This window comes from Enhydra lutris, unplaced genomic scaffold, assembly GCF_002288905.1.
Source record: "Enhydra lutris kenyoni isolate GAN:26980312 unplaced genomic scaffold, ASM228890v2 scaffoldscaffold38, whole genome shotgun sequence".
Lineage (NCBI taxonomy): Eukaryota > Metazoa > Chordata > Mammalia > Carnivora > Mustelidae > Enhydra > Enhydra lutris.
The window spans coordinates 7,805,932-7,825,617 of record NW_019154122.1 but is presented as its reverse complement, the minus strand read 5'-3'; the positions used below and the strand labels follow the sequence as shown (position 1 = coordinate 7,825,617).

Sequence of the window (19,686 nt, the reverse complement as noted above, 5' to 3'; positions counted from 1 at the left end):
GGAGGCAACTGCATTTGCGGAGCTGTGGTTGAATGGCCAGCATGGTTTGGCTGTGGTTTTGAGAGGCGTTCTGTAAGAATCGAAGGGATTTATGGGATTTCCGAGTAATTTTATAAAGAAGAGTAACATACAGTGTACTATCGTTAGGATGCTGTGTGCTGCAAGGCCTTTGTATCAGTAAAATTCATCATCAACTTAACTATGTGCTCTGCCCAGAGCTGCTGGTGGTTTGGGGGGGCAGCCCGCTGCTGCCTGGGGTACGCTGCAGTTAGGAGGACAGAGCAGCGAAGGAGAAGTCAGGTGGAGGAGAGGAGAGCCGTGTGCCCCAGAAGTCAAGGAAAGAAGTCAAGGAAAGTGTTTTAGGGAGGACAGCCGATCATCTGGGTCAGATGCCCCTGGCGGCTCTCTAGAGGAAGAAGAGAAGGGACCTCTCTCTGGATTTGGCACCAGAGCAGTTTCAATGGCATGGCGGGGAGGAGAGCCTGACTGGTGACAGGTTACAGGGACAACGGGGAGACAGGACTGGGCAGCCAGCACGCCAACTCCTGAGGTATTTTCCTGTAAAGGAAAGGAGCGGAAGAGACAAAGGTGTGGGTGTCCGAGCTGTCACTTCCCACCACCTCTCTACTTCAGGCAGATGGGCCATAGGCAAGAAACAGAGGCAGAAATTCAGGGCTGCCCAGTCCTGTCCCTGTTTCATTCCGATGCTGCACACCAATTCCTCTTGGCCATCAGAACACACAGCCCAGACCCCAAAGCCTGGACCCAGGACTCCGAGTTGGAGCCCTTCTTTAGACCAAAGAAAGACCTGTGCCCAGTGCCCAGGAGATGGAGCCACAAAGGGCCAGATACACTATCCCCTCCCTCCTGGGCTCTCCAGCCCCTAGAAATGTTGTCAGGCTGTGGGCAGTGGCAATGAATCTAGGTGGAACATGGTCGGCTGGTGGGGGGTTGTGGGGAGGTGCACCTGCAGAGTGGGGAGGGAGGGGCTTCCTGGAGGCTGAGGCGGTGCTTAGAGGGTCTGATGGAGGGGAAGGTGTGCAGAGGAGTGGAGAGGTGCTAGGGAGTGACCTTGAGGTGGGCTAGGGACTCTGACCCTGTGAAGGGAAGAGAGATCAGGAAGGCCGGGGCTGCAGAGAGGGGATAAAGATGTCTCTACTTCAGGGGTTGCTGGTCCTGGTGGAGCTGGGGGCTCAATGGGGTTGGCATGTTAGAGGACTGAGCCGGCAGGTCGGCAGGTGGTTTCACTGGACTAGCTGAGAGGGGGTGTGTGGGGAGTGTAGTTCTTGGTAATGACAAAGTCTGGGGTCTTCCCTGGGGGCGGGTGGCTGAGGCTGGGTGGAGGCCAGGATCTTTGGGAGAGGAAACCCGATGCTGAGGCCTGAGGGGCTGCCCCATCACTCATGGGGCTGCAGCGCTGGAGATGGTGGCAGGAGCTGGCCCCCTTCAGGAATGAGGGCAGAGTGACAGTGATGTGGCAGTGACCGGGAGGAGGGGGACTCCTGCCCACCTCTGGGCCTGGGGGTAGGGGAAGTGAGGGGGGAGTGGACACCATTGAGAGGGCTGCAGGGGGTCCCCTGCCTGCTGTGGGAAACAGGTCTCTATGGCAGTATGAAGGTCAAGGACACACTCTGGGATGTGACTGAGGCCACTGCGCAGGTGATGGTGTGTGGGATTGTCCTGGAGTGGGGCGGATGGGAGATGGGGTCCGATTAGAGGACGAGTGTCTGGGGTACTTGGGTTTCTATGGTAACTGATTAGACAAGGACAAAGGGCATGTAGGATGGGGCTTCCTGAAGGTACCATGGGGCCACGAGTGTGGGCTGGCGCGGGTGGGTCTTGCCAGCAGCCTGCAGGGCCCCAGGGCCCTTCTCCACCCCAGCCACATCTGTAAGGTGAGGAGAGTGAAAACTACTTGCTGAGCATCAGAGGGCCAAGCGCTGAGTAGGGCTTGGGGTTGTTGTAACCGTGATCGCTGTCACCCTTGTCACGGGAGGCAGTTTGATGGCGCCGGTAACCGTGTCGGGGGGTCTGGTTTCTCTGGAGGGTTTAATATCTGGGTGGGTTCTCAGGGATCTGGGAAAGGATAGAGGCAGGAGGATACATTAAAGGACCCCTCTGGCTCTGGATCTTTGCAGTCAGGTGGATGTCTAGTAAGTGGACGTGACCTTAAGTGGCTGATGGCTCTGTCCCTGGGAAGGGCAGGCGAGAGCCCTGACATGGAGGGGACGGAGAAGCACTGACAGGTAGTTCTGTGGTCCGACATACCCCTCTAGGCTATGAGCTCCACCTGCGGAGCCTAGGGTCAGAGCAGAGTGAGAGGGATAGGGAAGAGGAGGAGAGGAAGAGAGCAAGTTGCAGCATTCAATGGAGTGATGGGGGGCTCACTGAGAAGGGCAGCTGGATGACTCAGGCATTAAGTGTCTGCCTTTGGTTCAGGTCATGATCCCAGGGTCCTGGAATCAAGCCCCGCATCGGGGTCCATGCTTGGCGGGAGCCAGCTTCTCCCTCTCCCATTCCCCCTGCTTGTGTTCCCTCTCTCCCTGTCTCTCTCTGTCAAATAAACAAAATCTTTAAAAAAAAATATATTGGAGGGGAGAAAAACCCATACTTAAAAAGAGAGAGAAAGAGAGAGAAAGAAGGTGACATTTAAGCAGAGCCTTGAAGAGGGTAAAGGAATGAGCCTTGTGGACACCTGGGGGAAGAGCATTCTATGCCGAGGGAATAGCCAGTGCAAAGGCCGTGAGCTAGGACAGATTGGCAGCTTCATAGAACAGCAGGAAGCTCAGTGTGGCAGGAGTAGAGTGGGCGAGGGGAGCATCGTGGGGAGGAGAGGTCAGGGAGGTGGCAGGGGGCAGATTACTGGGGGCCTTGTAAGCCACTGTGAGGACTTTACCTGTTACTGAGTGTGACAGGAACCACTGCTTTGGGGCAAAGGAATGACAGAATCTGCCTAAGTGTGCCGTGTGCGGAAGAGACTGGAGGGGGGCACAGGTGGGTCAGGGAGACCAGTGAGGAGGCTGCCCAGCCATCAGGTAGTGGTGGGGGTGGGGTGGTGAGAGGCAGATGACCCAGTGTGTTCCCTCTTGGGTTGGAGAATTTGGAAGTATCAGCATGGGAAGCTTTGTGGTGGGGGTGGGAGGTTGTGCCGGGGTTTGCTGTCTCTGCTCTCTGGAGCCTCAGGGATCGCTCTTGGGCGGGGGTGTTAAGCGCCATGGTTTGGGCCCATGTCCTGCTTGCTTGTGTCTGTCTTAGGTCCTGGGTTCCACAGGAGGTCTGCCAAAAGGGCCCTGCCACTAAAGCAAAGCCCCATGTTACAGATGGGGAGACTGAGGCCAGAGGACAAGATGAGGTGCCCAGGGTGGGTCACATGGGAATCAGCAGAGAGCTGGGATGGAGCCCAGGCTGCCTGGTGCCCAGTCGGCCTGGTCTCCTGGCCAGTGGCAGTCCCTTGCCACCCCCCAGTCCAGCTCTTAGGGGTGCTGTTTGTATAGCTTGGTGACCCAAGCCCGCTACCACACTGTGGTCTCTCTCCTGAGCCCCCTGGAAACTCACCTCTCTCCTTTCTGTCAGTGCTGTGCCCAAGGGGGCCGAGACCTTCGGCGTCTCTGGAAGCCCTGGAGTGGAGGTCTTCGTGGTCTACGACCCAGCTCGGGTGACGGGGCCTACAGGCAAGTCCCGCTGGCCCCTGGATGTCAGTGTGGAGGTGACCGTATCCGTGGATGCAGCCAGTAAGGACTTAAATGATCTCAAGGTAAGAGGCCACGTCTCCACAGGGGCCGTGTTCCCCACCCCTGCACCCAAGCATAACTCCATTCACACAACACCCTTACTCCACCAAACCCCACGAGGCTCAGACATCTGCCTCCACGCAGCACATCTCGATGCCACAGACACCCCGCACATGCACTTCCCCCCCTCCCCATGGCAGCAATGTCACACATGCACACATGAATGGATACGCCCATAAAAACAGCCTGCCTACTCACCCCTCCAATTCACAGGCACCCTCACATGAATACCTGTGTTCACCCTATGCACAGACCCCAAAATATGTCCCGTAGCAGGGAGGACTCGAGTAACAGCCCGGGCACATGCATATGTGCATGCACGGAGACACAGGTGCCCACCCAGATGTGCCCCGTCCCCATATCCAAGGAAGGGAAAGGCTTTGCTTTCACGGGTAGCCTCCTCATCACTTACCCCCAGGAACCCCCCACACACACAGTGGCCCACTGGTTCGCTGCCATGGCCCTTTCTCCCCTAAAGGCAGAGACTGTGAGCTGTTGAGAGCAGGAGCCCTGGAGCCTGCCATGGGTTCAAATCCTACCCCCTCTGCTTACAAGCCTGCAGGGAGGGCTGGGAGTGGCCTCATTAGGAATGGGCCCAGACTCCTGGGGCCATCTTGGGAGCTCACTGAGATGACCTGGGTAGAGCACTTGGCATGGGATCTGGACCATGGGAAAAGCTCTGTGACCGCTGGCTCTTTTGGGGAGTGGGGGTGCGGGAGCGTGTGGCCATTGCTCCCATTTTACAGATGAAGGAACAGAAGACACATGGGCTGAGCAGCTGGCTCATGTCGATGGCGTCCACCGTCCCTCCCCTCATTCTTCCTCTCTGATATCTCCATGGATTCCTGAGGGTCCAGCGGCTCCCCCGGCACCCGCCCCACCCTCCTCAGCCCTCCTTGCTCCTCAGCCCAGACCTGGAGCCCCGGAGGCATCCACAGCCTCTCGAGCTGGGGAAGGCAGATCTGAGCCCAAGCCAGGAGCCTGGGCATCTTGGACCTTAGGCATTGGGGAGACTCTAGGGATGCCCAGGCCTCCCCTGCCTCGAAGCAGGACTGTTAGGGTCTCCCCCACCATGTCCCCTGCCCCTGCCATCTCTGAAGGGTGACTGTGCTCACTTAGGGCTGACAATGTCCCCACAGGTGAAGGTGTCCTACTTTGGGCAGCATCAGGATGGGGCCCTAGGCCACAGCGTGCTCTATCTCACCGGTGTCGGTAAGTACCAGCTCCTGGCTCCCAGGATGTCCCCCCACCCCTCCATGTTGCCCTCTGGAGGGTGTTAGTTGCCCCCTTGAGTCCCAGGCCCAGGCCCTCTTCCTCCACCTCCAGGAGCTTCTTCAGAGACCTTTAGTTCACTCGGGGATGGAGACTCAGCAGTACTCAGGGCCACCAGAATCTAGAAACTGTCCATGGCCCACAGCTAGACCCACCCTAGGCCTCCTTCCTCTGGAGGCCACCTGTCACACCTCTGGAACTCCAAGATTCCTCGCTAAACCTCAGGGAGCCGTGAGCCGCCTTCTGCCTGAGCCCTGGCCGCTGGTCCTGAGAACTGTGGATCCAGCACCGACAACTTCAGGCCTCGTTCCCAATGGCCAGAGGCAGGGCCACCAAGAGCTAGCAATTCAGCAAGCATAGACCGGCAATGAATTCAAGAGTCCCGGAGACCGGGTCCCTCCAACATCCAGAACCACAGGGGGTGGCCACACAGTCTCCCGGGTGCTTGGTGTGGTCCCCAGAACAGGTCTTCCTGGGTCTCGTGGGCAAAGGTTGCCTTAGCCTGGACCTCATGGGCATGGAGGTGGGATGCGTGAGCCTCTGGTGCCCCTCTCCACTCCTTTACAGACATCTCCCTCGATGTCGACACGCATCGCACGGGCAAGGTGAAGAGGAGCCACGGCGACAAGGTGATGCTCTCCTGGCTACCTTGGGCTGGCAGAGTTGACAGGCAAAACCAGGGGTGATGGATCCCAGAGTCTGTGGGATCCGACCATGTAGGGAACCCATGTGGAGGCTGCCAAGCTGGCCCAGGTGGGCGTAACTTGCACCGTGTGATCACTGTGCTGCGTGACTCCTGTGTGAGCCTCTCTGAGCCTATCTTGCAGCACTTAGGGATTGGAATTGGTTCTTTTGCTTGATACATCTTCTCTTTCCTTAGCGGTATTTGAACCTGAAACATGATAAGTGCTTCATAAAAGGTTGCCAAGGGACTGACTGAAGGCTGGGAGAAGGCAAGGCTTCTGATAGAGGAGGCTGGGTGGACAGCCTCAGTTGGATCCTAAAAAGTGAGGAGGAGGGTGGGGTGGTCCCGAGACATTATGGGGATTCCAGATAGAAGTATCTGGAAACCATCCTGGAGGGGTAGAAGGTGTAATTTGTAGGGAGAGATCCTGGAGAGAAAGCATGGGCCCCAAGGACAGGCTTTGAGGACAAGAGGGGTTAGGGCAGCCATGGGTGGTTGTACAGGTTGTTCACTGCTCAAGGTTGCTTGGCTAAGGTGGTGAGTGGGGCTATGGTACAAGTCATGTCTTGCGCCCTGGCATAGGGCAGCATTTACCAAGAAAGGTGGACAGGTGTGTCATATAGGCTAGCAGTGGCCCTGCGGAGTCCTCCAGGTCTCCCAACTAGTTGAATCCCAGCTAGGGGACTGAGGCCTTCCTTTCCAGAGCCTTTCTTTCCATTTGCCAGAGCCTTCCTTTCCTCTTCTGTGAAATGAGGCAAGTGAGCCCTGCCTTGTAGGGTCTGGTAGGGATTAAGTGAAGGTGTATAAGGGAGAGCTGCGATCTGAGGCAGGGCTCCAGCCATCTTTCCCTCCTTGGCTTAGACCTCCTTGCAGGACCTGTAGGACTGAGGGTAGATGCCAGGACCCAGAGAGTTGGGAGGGAGGCAGCCTCTGTCCCCTAGGTAGGGCCAAAGCTCAGTGGGCTGGTGAAGGTCGTTTCTGAAACAGCCTTCCTCCTGAGGGAGTGACACTACCCTTCCTCCTCCAGTGCCATGGCTGGGTGGGGCCACCATGTATGGTTGCATAGGTTGTTCACTGCACAAGTGTGGGGTGGCTCTGGGTCTAAAGACTTGGAACTCCAGTCCCCAAATCTATGATTCTTCTTTAAATCCTGAAGTAAACCCAGAAAACCAAAGTCTCCATGTTAACAAAATAGCCCTAGCCAACTCCAGAGCCCCTTCCCCAGGCTCTCTGGGTCCCACTGACCCCAAAGCTTCTTGTTTTGCCACAGAAAACCTGGCGCTGGGGCCCCGAGGGCTATGGGGCTGTCCTGTTGGTGAACTGTGACCGGGACAGTATCACGTCCAGAGGGCCTGACCTTACCAACAGCCAGCTGGCATCACTGGACGGTGTGTGATAGAAGGGTGTGTGGGGACGTCCAGGGCAGTGGCGTGGGGCAGTACAGGCTGGGGGAGGTGGGAGGAGGGTGCAGGGAGAGTTGTCTCAAGGGTGCCATTCTCTCCAGACCTACAGGACATGTCCCCCATGGTGCTGAGCTGTGATGGCCCAGACAGGCTCTTCGACAACCACAAGCTGGTCCTGAATGTGCCCTTCTCGGATTCCAAACGAGTGGGGGTCTTCTGTTCTAGGGGTGAGTGGCTTGCTGGGGCTGTTTTCCTCCCTGCTCTGCTTATACTCTGCTTCCCAAACTCTTCTCTTATACACATCCCCCCTCCCCTGCAGCATCTTCTATACCTCCCTCTACCTCTGACCAACAGCCACCCCAGCAGCTCACAGCATATTACCTAAGAAGGGGGTTCAAAAATGAGTTCCATTTTATAGAGGAGGCCACTGAGGCTCAGGGGCAGGAATCCAGGGTCTCTAAGTCATATAACCAAGTGGGGGCAGGGAGCAGGCATTTGGACCCAGGTCTCTCAACTGCCCAAACCCCTTCTCTTTCCACTGTCCACCCCACTCCCTGGTCAGGCAGCACGGGGCAAGCTCTTGAAACACGCCCAGCTCTGTGCAGGCTGGGTGAGGTGGGAGCGGGAACTAGCAAAGCTGAGGCCCAGGCCGGCCCTTGGAACCTTGGAAGAGATTTTTTTTTTTTTTAAAGATTTTATTTATATATTTGACAGAGATCACAAGTAGGCAGAGAGGCAGGCAGAGAGAGAGGAAGGGAAGCAGGCTCCTTGCTGAGCAGAGAGCCTGATGTGGGGCTCGATCCCAGGGCCCTGAGATCATGACCTGAGCCAAAGGCAGAGGCTTTAACCCACTGAGCCACCCAGGCGTCTCAATGCCAGAGATTTTTATTAATCAAAATCTGTGGCTTAAAAAAAATATACCCATCCTTAACCCTGAGCTGCCTTCACTCATTTTTATAAGTAGCAAGAGGCTTCTCCTGCTCCTTTGTTTCTTCCCCCCTTACCTCCTTCTGTTCAGACTGACCCAAAACTTGTCCTGGCCACCTGAGCCTGGCAGGAGCCAGAACCTTCCTCCTCGTGCACCCATGGTTGAAGTTTAGGCTGAGGGCCCTGCTTTGGAAACGCTTCCTGGGACACCGGAACATAAACAAAATCTCAATAAGTGAACAGATAACCTTTCCCCGCTGTGAATAAGAGCATGCCGGGGTGACCTTTCCCAGACAAGCCTCAGGCGAGGACGGAAGCGGGTAGCGCTGAACCACTACAGGCCAGGCGCTTTCAAAAAAAGAAATTGAGGGGCGCCTGGATGGCTCAGTGGATTAAAGCCTCTGCCTTCGGCTCAGGTCATGGTCCCAGTGTCCTGGGATCGAGCCCCATATCGGGCTCTCTGCTCAGCAGGGAACCTGCCTCCTCCTCTCTCTCTCTCTGCCTGCCTCTCTGCCTACTTGTGATCTCTATCTGTCAAATAAATAAATAAAATCTTTAAAAAAAATTAAAAAAAAAGAAATTGAGGTGAAATTCACATAATAGGAAATTAACCATTTGAAAGTGGACAGCTCCCTGGCACTTAGTAGGTCCTTGCTGCTGTAGGACCACCACCTCTATCTAGTTGTAAGATCGTTTCCTCACCCCCACATAAAGACCCGTACCCATCAGTGGCCACTCCCCATTCCCCTCTTCCCCCACTGCCAGTCCTAGGCAACCCATAATCTGCTTTCTGGCTTTCTGTCCCTGTGGATTTACCTGGTTCGGATACTTCCCTGCAAATAGAATCATGCAATATGTGGTCTTCTGTGTCTGGCTTCTTTCAGCTTTGCATACTATTTGCAGGGTTCGTGCACACTGTAGCACGCATCAGCCCCTCATTCCTTCTGATGGGTGAAAAAGGTTCCATTATATGGACGCACTACCGTTTGTTTATCCATTCATCCACTGATGGACGTTTGAGTATTTTTCACCTTCTATGCCAGCGGCTTTTATCTCTTGATCTGATTTAAAGCTTTACACTGACCTCATGAGATACCGTTGGCCCACTTTTACAGATGAGGAATTGAGGCTCAGAGAGGCTGAGTCACTGAGCCAGGGTCACACAGCTTACACGTGGCAGGGCTCGAGGGGAGTCCCAGTAGATCTCACACGAAGGTGGCTCTGCCCTGGATCCCTGGCCTCTGGTTTCTTCCTTCCTGTCCTTCGTCCTAGCACTGGCCCCTGCCTCTGGTTTCCCCTAGGCGGGCATTCCCTCGAGCACTACAAGCAGGTGCTGGGACCTCAGCGCCTGTCCTACGAAGTTGAGCGGCAGCAGGGGGAGCAGAAAATCAGCTTCTTTGTGGAGGGACTCACCTTCCCTGACACTGATTTCTTGGGGCTGGTCTCCCTTAGTGTCAGCCTGGTGGACACGGGGGTATGTACAGTGTTGGGGGCTGGTGTGGCGGCTGAGGGTGTGGGGGAACCTGTTGGGAATCTCTGGGGCTGGGCAGGCTGGGGGCCTGTGGGGCCCTTGGGGCCTGATGGGGCTTCCTGCAGGGCCCATTTAGTCCTCATTTCCCTCCCAGACCCTGCCTGAGGTGCCCCTCTTCACAGACACCGTGGCCTTCCGCATGGCCCCCTGGATCATGACCCCCAACACCCAGCCCCCCCTGGAGCTGTATGCGTGCAGGTGAGGCCTCACTCCTCCTGCAGGAACCCCACCATTTCTGGACTGGTAGAGATAGGAACGGAATGCTGGGTCCAGCGTTGGGCCCTCACTCAGTGGACAGATGCCTTGAGGTCACCCGTGGGTGCTGGCTGGGCAGGGGAGAGCACGAGGCTGGCTTGGGTCGGTCAGCCCCATCTTGTTCTGAGCAGCGAAGGCCCCGGCTGAGGTCACTGGCTCCAGCGTCGGTGTCCCTGCCTCTCCTGTGTCCTGCCGGTGGGACAGCTTGGATCCAGTCCGGGCAGCAAGGCTAGGCTCTATTGAGGCAGCTGGTGGTCGCAGGACACCTAGCCTCGCTCTGGCGTGGACATGCTGCTGGGCCTGCCCAGAACACGGGAGCCCAGCCTCTGGCACCAGCTGTGAGCCCCAGCCCAGCCCAGGACCCTAGTCCTTCTGCCGTCTCCCAGAATCCTTGGCAGGCGCCGTGATGGACAGGGGAGCCTTGATTGGCAAGGCCACTCCAGGCCCGTGTATCAGAGATCAGAGCAGCGGACAGACCTGCCGCGGGCTTGGAACCTAAGTCAAAAGGCCGGGAAGGTGTGGAGCAATAGGTTTGCTCTGCACTTGTTCGGAAGGGAATTCTTTCTTTCCGTTTGCTCACTAACCCCACCCTGACACTTTTGTGTGGGCTGGAGGAGCGGGAGCGGATGGGGCTGCCTGCCCCTCACTGACACCTTCCCCCAGTCTCCAGGCCTCCTTCTCCATGGCCATGCCTGCTAGCCTAGGTGCCCTGCCTTTGGGCTCCACACACCTGGGCTTGCTCCTGACCATGCAGTTATGATCTGGGGACATTATCCATCTCTGTCTTCTCTAGGGCAGGAATGTGTCTGAACCCCTCTACCCAGGGGCCACATGGGGCCTAGTGCAGACGGGACCAAGGCCCCAGTCAGAGGTCACAATTACGTTCCTCTCTCCCTGTGTTTTGCAGTGTGGTAGACTCTCATGGCCCAAATAAGAAATTTCTGGAAGACATGTTGGACCTAGCATTGAAAACCAACTGCAAGCTGATCGTCTGTCCTCAGATTGAAAATAGAAATGACCGCTGGATCCAGGTGGGTGCAGGAGCCTGGGGGAGGGGTGGCCTAGGACGCCTGGGTCCCCCGTCCTTTACCCCGACTTTGGGAAATGGGGCCCGTACAGGTTCCTAAGCAGACTTGGTGTCCCGAGAAAAGCCAGGACTCGGTCGGGATGGGGCGCGAGGCGCTGACAGCTTAGGGGGACACATTCCCGCTGCCCCATCTTCCCAGTCTCTCCTGTTTCCCCCACATGCCCGGGTCCCAGACAGAGTCCTCTCCCAGTGGCCTCCCAGAGGCCTCACCTGTACCTCTGACCCAGGTACCCCCAGGTCTTAGGAAGCATCTGTGGCCCCGCCTTGGCCCAGCTCCGAGGGGATCACCCCGTTCAGAAAATCACACCTGGGGACACCACCAGGATCTCTTCTTCTCCCTTCCTAGGACGAGATGGAGTTTGGCTACACTGAGGCCCCTCACAAGTCCTTCCCAGTGGTCTTTGACTCTCCCCGAAACAGAGGTCTGAAGCATTTCCCCTATAAGCGGATCCTGGTATGTGGCAAAGGGCTGAGTGGAGGTCCCTTGGGGGGGCTCCTCCTATAGGACTTTGCTGGTCCTGGTCCTTGTCCTTTAGGGGGAGCTAAAGGACACAAATGGTGGAGAAATGGGGGGGGAGATTGGGCCAGAACATGCAAATGACATGCAAACAGCATGCAAATCACCCCGTTCTGGGAAGGGCAGGCCAGTCAAGTCCTCCTGGGGAGCCCTTCTCCCCCATGTGGATGGGAGTCAACAGTGGGGCCAGCCCTGGGGAGACCAAACTGCCTTGTGGGGGAGCGCACCGTTGGCGAGCCCTCATGACTCTTGCTTTTACGAGGTGGGGCCTCTTAAGGTAACAAATGTTTTCTGAACCCCTGCTGCAGGCCAGGCCCCATGCTGCCTCTCGTGCCCAGGATGGGGACGAGAACAGCCCCAGCAACCTTGCACTGCATTCCAGGCACCCGGCCCTCGGGTCACAGGGTCACTCCTCAAATCCACAGTTCTGTGTTCAGTCCCTCTTTCCAGAGGCTCAGAGAGGTTAAGTAACTTACCCTAGGCCATGCAGCTAGTGGCACCAAGAGGCCAAACCAGAGGGACTGTCTCTACAGCCCTACCACTAGGCTGAACTGCCTTTGGAGGTGGGCCTGAGCCCTACAGCTCACCATCTCTGCCTGTTTCCCGGCTCCCACACCCCTGCGCAGGGACTGTCCCTCTGTCCAGGTGGGGGCTGGGAGAGGGAAGTCCGGGAACTCCTGGTCACCTGGAGCAGGGTGTTTACCACAGCCTGGAGGGGCCGGGGCCGGGACCCGGGGCCGGGACCCAGCCCCAGCACAGGCAACAGTGAGCCCCACAGGGTGAGTTCTGCATCAACCAAGGGCCTGCCCCCAAGCCCGGGCCTGACCCTGCCGGGGCGTTCCCCGCTCATCTCTGTCCCCGTCTTTACTCTGTCCTCCCTTCCACTTGCTCTGCGTCTAATTTGCTGTTCTTTTCCTAGCTGGAAATGGAAGCAAGATTTTCCAACCCTCTCTCTTCCTGATATGTGTGTTCGGAGCTACAGCCGCTCCTAGCTGCAGCCTCATGAGCACCCAAGTTCTGGTGGGCTGCATGCTTATTACCTTACACTTCAAAATATTGTCTAGTTTCCACTTGGATTTCTTCTTTGACCTAAGGATACTTGAGAAGGGTATTGCCTGATTTCCCAACATTTGGGGATTTTTCTCGTTATTGTCCGGTTGCAGACTTGGACTTTAATCGCACACCTCCACCCCCCGACCCAAGAGTTGTCACTTCCTGTCCTAACTGACCCCTCCTTCTGGGGTGGGGGGACTTGCTGGTCCTCCCCTAGGGTCCTGACTTCGGATATGTAACCCGGGAGATCCTGTTCGCTGGCGCCTCCAGCCTTGACTCCTTCGGCAACCTGGACGTCAGCCCCCCCGTGACAGTGGGCGGCAAGGAATATCCCCTGGGCCGGATCCTCATCGGCAGCAGCTTCCCCAAGTGAGAGGCTGGGCGGGAGGCGGGAGGGCGTGGGGACCCCACAGCATGCACACTCCAGCTCCCTCACCCCAAACATGGGTCCCCAGTCTGAGAAGTGGTCTTTATTCCTGTGTGCGGTCCTGGAGTCAAAGACTCGGAATCCTAGAGTCTTCGATTTAAAAGCTCATTTCTCGTTGGAGGAAACTCACGAACTAGCGACCCACGGTCTTTGGGCCTGCCAAGTATTTAATGAGCTTCATTAGTCACCAGCTCGTATATAGGGGGAGCTGCCAGATTTTCCAGCTTCTTTTGAAACACGGAAATTGTTGGAGAGGTGATGCGCCATCTGGCCCAGAGGCGGGAGATGGACCTGGTGACCTCTCCCAGAAGGTCAAAATGGCTATTGTTCTAGCAACAGCTTAAAGGGCCCAGGGGTCACCAAGGTGGTTGCCGATGAACAAGTGGCTGGCCAGGACACCAGAGTGGTAGAGGTGACCTGGTGAGTCCCACCCTGGACAGCTGTCATCAGGTGGGAAATAAGGTTTATAGGGGTTAGTGCTGAGACAGGTGACAGTGTCTGCTAAATTCTGCTGACCGAAGAATGGGGTACGCTGTCCAGGGATCCTGGTGGGGTCCTTGACTTCCTGCCTGGACATTAAGCCCACCACGGGCACCGGAGGCCACCTTCTCCTTTGTGTGTATGGGTGGCCTTGAAACCCGGTGAAAACCCTGGGGCCTGACTGACACCTAGAGCAGGCAGGCAGTCACAGGAAGGTCACCCAGCCTCAGGTGGTGACCCTGGCAGTCTCAGGGCTATGGATCTGGTGAGACGAGGTTTCCTGGCACTAACCCCAAGCACGTAGCCGGGTGCCCAAGCTGGGTGCCTGGGGCTGAGGTTGGCTAGAGGGAGGAGTGCTCACCTCGCTGGTGACTCATGCTCAGACACTACTCTGGGACCGGATCCCGCCCACAGCCCTGGAAGCGGAAGGACCATGAAGCCTCCAGGTAGTCCTCCTGGGCTTCAGGGAGGGAGCCAGGAGGAAGGAGCACAGGCTTTGGAGCCCAGATGGGCTTGGGTTCGAGTCCTACCTCTGCCATATAATAGTCACACGTTTGGGGGTATACCACCTAAGCAGCACTTACTGTAGTGCCTGACGCATAGTAGGTGCTCAGTTAACTCATTTGAAGCTATTTATTTCAGGCCTACTATGTGCCAGGCATGGCTGATACTAGGGATTTATCAGTGTGCAACAGATACATTAGGAAATGAACAAATTATTTTCTACTCCATGCCTTACTTAGTTCCCTGTCTGTGAAATGGGTCTATTAAAAATCTCTATGCTAGCTGTATCATCAGCACTAGTGGGGATAAAGAATTTGTGTTAACTGTCTTCTGGATGTTTCAGTATTGTTTAGCTGGGTCCCCAGCAGTGGGTCTGCTATGAAGCAGGTTGGAACTCATTGGACAAAACTTATTAATCAACTACTATGTGCCATGAACATAATGATTTACCCATTACCTCATTTAATTCTTAGAACAGCCCTATGAGGTTGGGATGATTATTATCCCCATTTCACAGATGACGAAGCTGAGGCTCAGAAAGGGGAACGGAATGCACTCATTCATGCATTCATTTGCTGATTCCATAAATATTTATTGAAACTTCCCATTTGCCAGGTCTGTGGCCCTGAATAAAAGAAATGTTTTGGAAGCTCCCAGGCTCAGAGCAAGGACTGGGGATAGGAAGGTGAGGATCCCCAGTGCAGCTGAGACCCAGTCCACTGACCATTGTGTAGATAACCAGAAACAAGCTCCTTGGTAAACAGAAGGGGTCCCTGAGACTCAGAGAGGGACACCTACTGCCTAGGATCACACAGTAAGTTAGCAGTATGGATAGAATCCAGATCTCCTCCTTGGGCCCCAGACTAAAATTCAACACTCAGGCTGCTGTCCTATGTTCCTGTCTTCGCTTCTTTTGGACCTCAGTAGTGAACAGACAGACAGCCTACATTCATTCTAGCAGGGAGAATGTTAGGTAAAGTGCACCCTGCAGAGAAACTGACATTTAAACAAAGCCCTGGAGGAAAGATGTGGGTATTTGGGAGGAAAACGTGTGAGGGAGTGGAAATGGTCAGTGCAAAGGCCCTGAGGCAGGAGTGTGTTGGAGACATTAGAGGAGCAGCAAGGAGACCCATGAGCTGGAGCTGAGTGAGCAAGGAGGGTCTCCATCGGGGATGAGGTCAGAGAGCTTAGCCGGGCAGAGTTCAGATCATGACCGCGCATTATTTGTACATACAGCATAGGGGAATTGTGGACAGTAAGCAAGATACTTAGGGGGTGCCTGGGTGGCTCAGTGGGTTAAAGCCTCTGCCTTTGGCTCAGGTCATGGTCCCGGGGTCCTGGGATCGAGCCCCACATCAGGCTCTCTGCTCAGCAGGGACCCTTCTTCCCTTCCTCTCTCTCTGCCTGCCTCTGCCTACTTGTGATCTCTGTCAAATAAATAAATAAAATAATTTTTAAAAAAAGCAAGATACTTAGTACTAGGAGCCTCAAGCAGGTACACACTAGGTGCTCAGTAAGTGTCCTGTCCATTCTCTGGTTTCTCCACCTCTGTGCGGTATATTTAAAATAATCTTTGAGCAATTCTGCCCCCTGGTGGTGGCTTTGATGTGACACGCGAGCAGTTCTGACGCTCCCCAGGCAGGCTTGGGCTGACGAAGAACCTTCTTCATTCCTGACACTTTCTGCTCAGGAGCAGGTTCCAGAGTCTCGCTCTTCTCCATTATCTCACTGTGTTTAGGAAGTCTTTTAAATCACCAGCACCATCTTAAAATAACAGAAATACAAAAAAAATATTTTCCACAATCCTATCCCCCAGGTCAAATCAGTGTTGTCATTTGTCACTGCTTGTCGAGTCTATGACATATTTGATTGATACAGACTATGGACTATTACACAGTTGTTCAAAAGCATATCATTTACAAACAGTTTTTAGGTTTTGAGCATCTAGTACATAAGAGGTGCTAGGACCCCAGAAGTGAATGTGGACAAAATTCCAGCCCTCCTGGAGCTTATGTTCTGGTGGGATGCCAGGCAATACATGAGATAGAAAGTACACCAAATAGTGCCAAAGAAAAATAAATCTGGAAGGGGATTGAGGGACTGTTGTAATTTTCAAAGTCCTCATAGAGAAAGAAGATGACATTTGAGTTAAATCTGAAGATGGAAGCGAGCCATGGGGAGAGGGGAGGTGGGCAGTAATTGCTGGTACAGAGAACAGCATGTGCAAAGGTCCTGAGACAGGTCTGTACCTGTACCTGGTATGTTCAAGGGGCAGCAAGAGGCCAGCGTGGCCAGAACTGAGCAGATGAAGAGGAGAGTGGAAGGCGGGAAGTTGTCGGGATTGGTAGGGGCTGTGCAGGTCAGCGTGAGGACTTTGCATGTACAACGAGGGAGATGGGTGGTGGGAGGATTTTGTCTGGAGGACGGAGGGAGCCTCCGTTTGGTTAGACTGCAAGAGAGCAAGGGTGAAGCAGAGAGACCAGGGAAAGAAGCAAGCCACTAGAATTCTTTCTATCTTTCTTCCTTTCTTCTTTCTTCCCTCCCTCACTTCCTCTCTCTCTCTCTCTCTCTCTCTCTCTCTCTCTTCTTTCTTTTTTAAGATTTTATTTATTTGAGAGAGAGAGTAGGAGAAGGGGCAAAGTGAGAAGCAGACCTCCCACTGAGCAAGGGGAGTCCCATCCCAGGACTCCTGGATCATGACCTGAGCTGAAGGCAGAGGTTTAACCCACTGAGTGGCCCAGGAGCCCCTGCCACTAGAATTATTTAGATGAGGGAGGTGTGCGGGCCAGATGGTGGCAGAAGAGGAGAGGGGACGGCTGGATTGTGTTCTGCTTAAGGTAGAAGCACCAGATTCGATGTAGGCTGGGGAGCTTGTCCATAATAGGTCCTTAAGCCAGGCAAGCAAAGCCATATTAAAAAATATTAATATATTAAAACATATAACATATTAAAAAATGTCTCTCTCTCTATATATATGCGTGTGTTTGCACATGGTTACCTGTGCTAAGGAAAGGTGGAGAGAGCCCAGAGTATATCAGACATGGCTCTGACTTTGGACAAGTCCTCCCCTTGACCTTCCTAGGCCTCAGCTGCCCCATCTGTGAAATGGGGACATGGCCGTGCTGGAGGCAGTGTGGAAACCACCCCCAGGCCCAGGCGGCTTTTGGTAATGTCTCCTCCCACAGCCCTGGGACTCCAGCTCCCAAGACCTGCTCCCTGGTTTGGGCCACCTCAGCCCCTCCCTCTGCTAGTAAAGGGTGGTGTGAAACTGCCCAGAGCTCATTTCAGGAACTGCTAGACAGTCCATGTTGAGCACAAGGTGACCAGGGCAGTGGTTCTCTGGCGCGTGAATCAGCCGAGGGGCTGGTTGGGATGCAGATCCCACATCCTTGGATGTGCCACGTTCTTCAAGACTCTGAGATGTGGGGGCACCTGGGTGGCTCAGTGGGTTGAGCCTCTGCCTTCGGCTCAGGTCATGATCTCAGGATCCTGGGATCGAGCCCCACATCGGGCTCTCTGCTCAGCAGGGAGCCTGCTTCCTCCTATCTCTCTCTGCCTGCCTCTCTGCCTACTTGTGATCTCTCTCTCTCTGTCAAACAAATAAATAAAATCTTAAAAAAAAAAAAAGACTCTGAGATGTGGAGGAGGTCAGGGCTCAGGAACTCTCTGTTGAAACAAGCAGCTGCCTCCACCAGAGTCTGACTCCCAGGTGGTCCAGACCTCACGCTTCGGGAAACACTGGGCCGAGGGAGGGGCCGGCCAGCTCCTGGTCATCTTTGGAACCTGAGGCTGGGCACCTTAGGTAAAGAGTCAACCTCTCTGAGTCATGGGATGTGAGGTCAGGGTCTTTAGTTCCCTTTGGCAGGTGGAGCTCTCTTGTTTGGCTCTTTTTAGTGGGGAGGGGCTGGCAGGGCCTTCCTGGCCTTGGGGAGGATGCTTTGTGTATGGGAGGGCTGGAGTCTCTGGGATGACGGTCAGGATGGACAGTGAGTTCTGGGGAGACCCTGGGAGCTGGAGCCAGGAAGTGGGGACGAAAGGAGACCCGTTCAGAGGGACATTATGAGGCCTGGACAGGGGTGGGAGGCTCAGAGAGTGCCTGCAGGGAGCCAGCGGATGGTAGGCATGAAATGACCCCACTCTTTCCCTCCTGGGCCAGGTCCGGTGGGAGGCGGATGGCCAAGGTGGTCCGGGACTTCCTGCAGGCCCAGCAGGTGCAGGCACCTGTGGAGCTCTACTCTGATTGGCTCTCCGTGGGCCACGTGGATGAGTTCCTGAGCTTTGTGCCCACCTCTGATCAAAAGGTACGTCCCCTCTCCTCCTGCCTGAGCCACCCCCCACTCCCCAACCTGATGGGAAAAAGATGGATGGGGCAAAGCTGCCTGGAACCAGCTCACTGCCTATGTCCATAGGGAGCTCAGAGTCAGGGCACCTTGGGAACAAGATGATGTTCATCTGGGGGGCTTCCTGGAGGAGGTCAAGCTCAGATCAGGAGGGTGCTGGTTGGCTCCACCACTCATACACTCATTCTCACACTTGTTGGGTATTTGCTCTGATCCAGACTTCTCAGTCTAAACCCAGGGATGACACTGATAATGATAACTGGTAACATTTAGTGAGCACCTATGGTGTGCATGTGTTTTAAGTCATCTAATCTTCCAGCAATTCCATAAAGTGGGTAGTATTATCATTGTCCCCATCTTATGGATGGGAAAACTGAGGTTCAGAAGGGCAATTACTTGTAGGGTAAGATTCAAACCCAGACAGAGGACTCGGGACCAGCCTCTTAACCACTCAGCTCCACTGCCTTGCAGAGAGGGCCCCTTGCTCAGAGAGCGAGCAGCCTGGGAGGGAAGGCTGACCAGTGGCCAGTGGCTGAGTTCCCTGGTTGATAAGGGCATCCAGGCAGAGAATGTCTTGGACAAAGGCTTGGGGGTGCAAACCAGCTTGGAGGATTAGGGGACTCGCTGAGAGTTCTTTGTGGCTGGTAGGTGGCACCCCTGCATGGTCTGGCCTCTGAATTCAGGCCCTTCCTGAGTTTAGGGTCTCCTGCACCTAGGGGGACCCCATCCACTGAGACATTCTTCCTCCCTCTGTGCTAGGGTTTCCGGCTGCTCCTGGCGAGCCCTAGCGCTTGCCTCAGACTGTTCCAAGAGAAGGAAGAGGAGGGGTATGGGGATGCCGCCCAGTTTGATGGTGAGTGCCAATGGCCCAGTCCCCCTGTGGGGATCCTGCCCTCTCACTGCCAGCCCTGGGCACCGGGGATGCCTTTCGTGGCTATGCCTTTGACTTGCTCCGATCCCTCCGCTTAGAGCTGAACATCACTAATTCTTCTGACACCCTCCCCTGGGAGCAGGGCTCTCAGTCCTCCCTTTATTGGGCCGAGGCATGGAAGCCAAGAGGCCAGTGAACTGTCCCAGGCACACACAGAGGGTGACCTCCGTAGTAAGAGTGGGTGGCTCCTGGCCACACCCCAGGAGAGGAAAGCCACCGGAAACAATGTGCACCCTGCTGATCTTGCATCCTTTCCCTTATCCCTTTCCTGGGAGGGGTGCCTGGTTCAGGGCTATCCCCAGGATGAGGCAGGGCTTTGGGGCTCGCTCAAGAGTGGGGGAGTGGGGGAGAAGCCAGGTGCATGGTCAGGGCCACTCTGTAAGCCTGCCTCTGGGAGTTGACAGACTGTCCAAGGATCTGGCTGGGCCCCCTTGAGCACCTCCCCCTTCCCACCATGGATCTCAGTGTTCCCACCTGAGAAAT

The 19,686-nt window shown here is 55.2% G+C and overlaps 1 protein-coding gene across 1 annotated transcript in view; it reads left to right on the top strand.

Moving 5' to 3' along the window:
* The window catches only part of LOC111154708 (peptidyl arginine deiminase 1), a 41,012-nt gene that overhangs the window by 15,978 nt on the left and 5,348 nt on the right, over window positions 1-19,686 (top strand). The window contains exons 2-13 of the mRNA XM_022514561.1: window positions 3,574-3,754; window positions 4,931-5,003; window positions 5,631-5,692; window positions 7,019-7,136; window positions 7,253-7,378; window positions 9,380-9,552; window positions 9,704-9,807; window positions 10,772-10,895; window positions 11,298-11,405; window positions 12,739-12,890; window positions 18,089-18,233; window positions 19,032-19,125. Of these exons, the coding sequence (XP_022370269.1) occupies window positions 3,574-3,754; window positions 4,931-5,003; window positions 5,631-5,692; window positions 7,019-7,136; window positions 7,253-7,378; window positions 9,380-9,552; window positions 9,704-9,807; window positions 10,772-10,895; window positions 11,298-11,405; window positions 12,739-12,890; window positions 18,089-18,233; window positions 19,032-19,125 (1,460 nt within the window). The remainder of the gene's footprint in view (window positions 1-3,573; window positions 3,755-4,930; window positions 5,004-5,630; window positions 5,693-7,018; window positions 7,137-7,252; window positions 7,379-9,379; window positions 9,553-9,703; window positions 9,808-10,771; window positions 10,896-11,297; window positions 11,406-12,738; window positions 12,891-18,088; window positions 18,234-19,031; window positions 19,126-19,686) is intronic.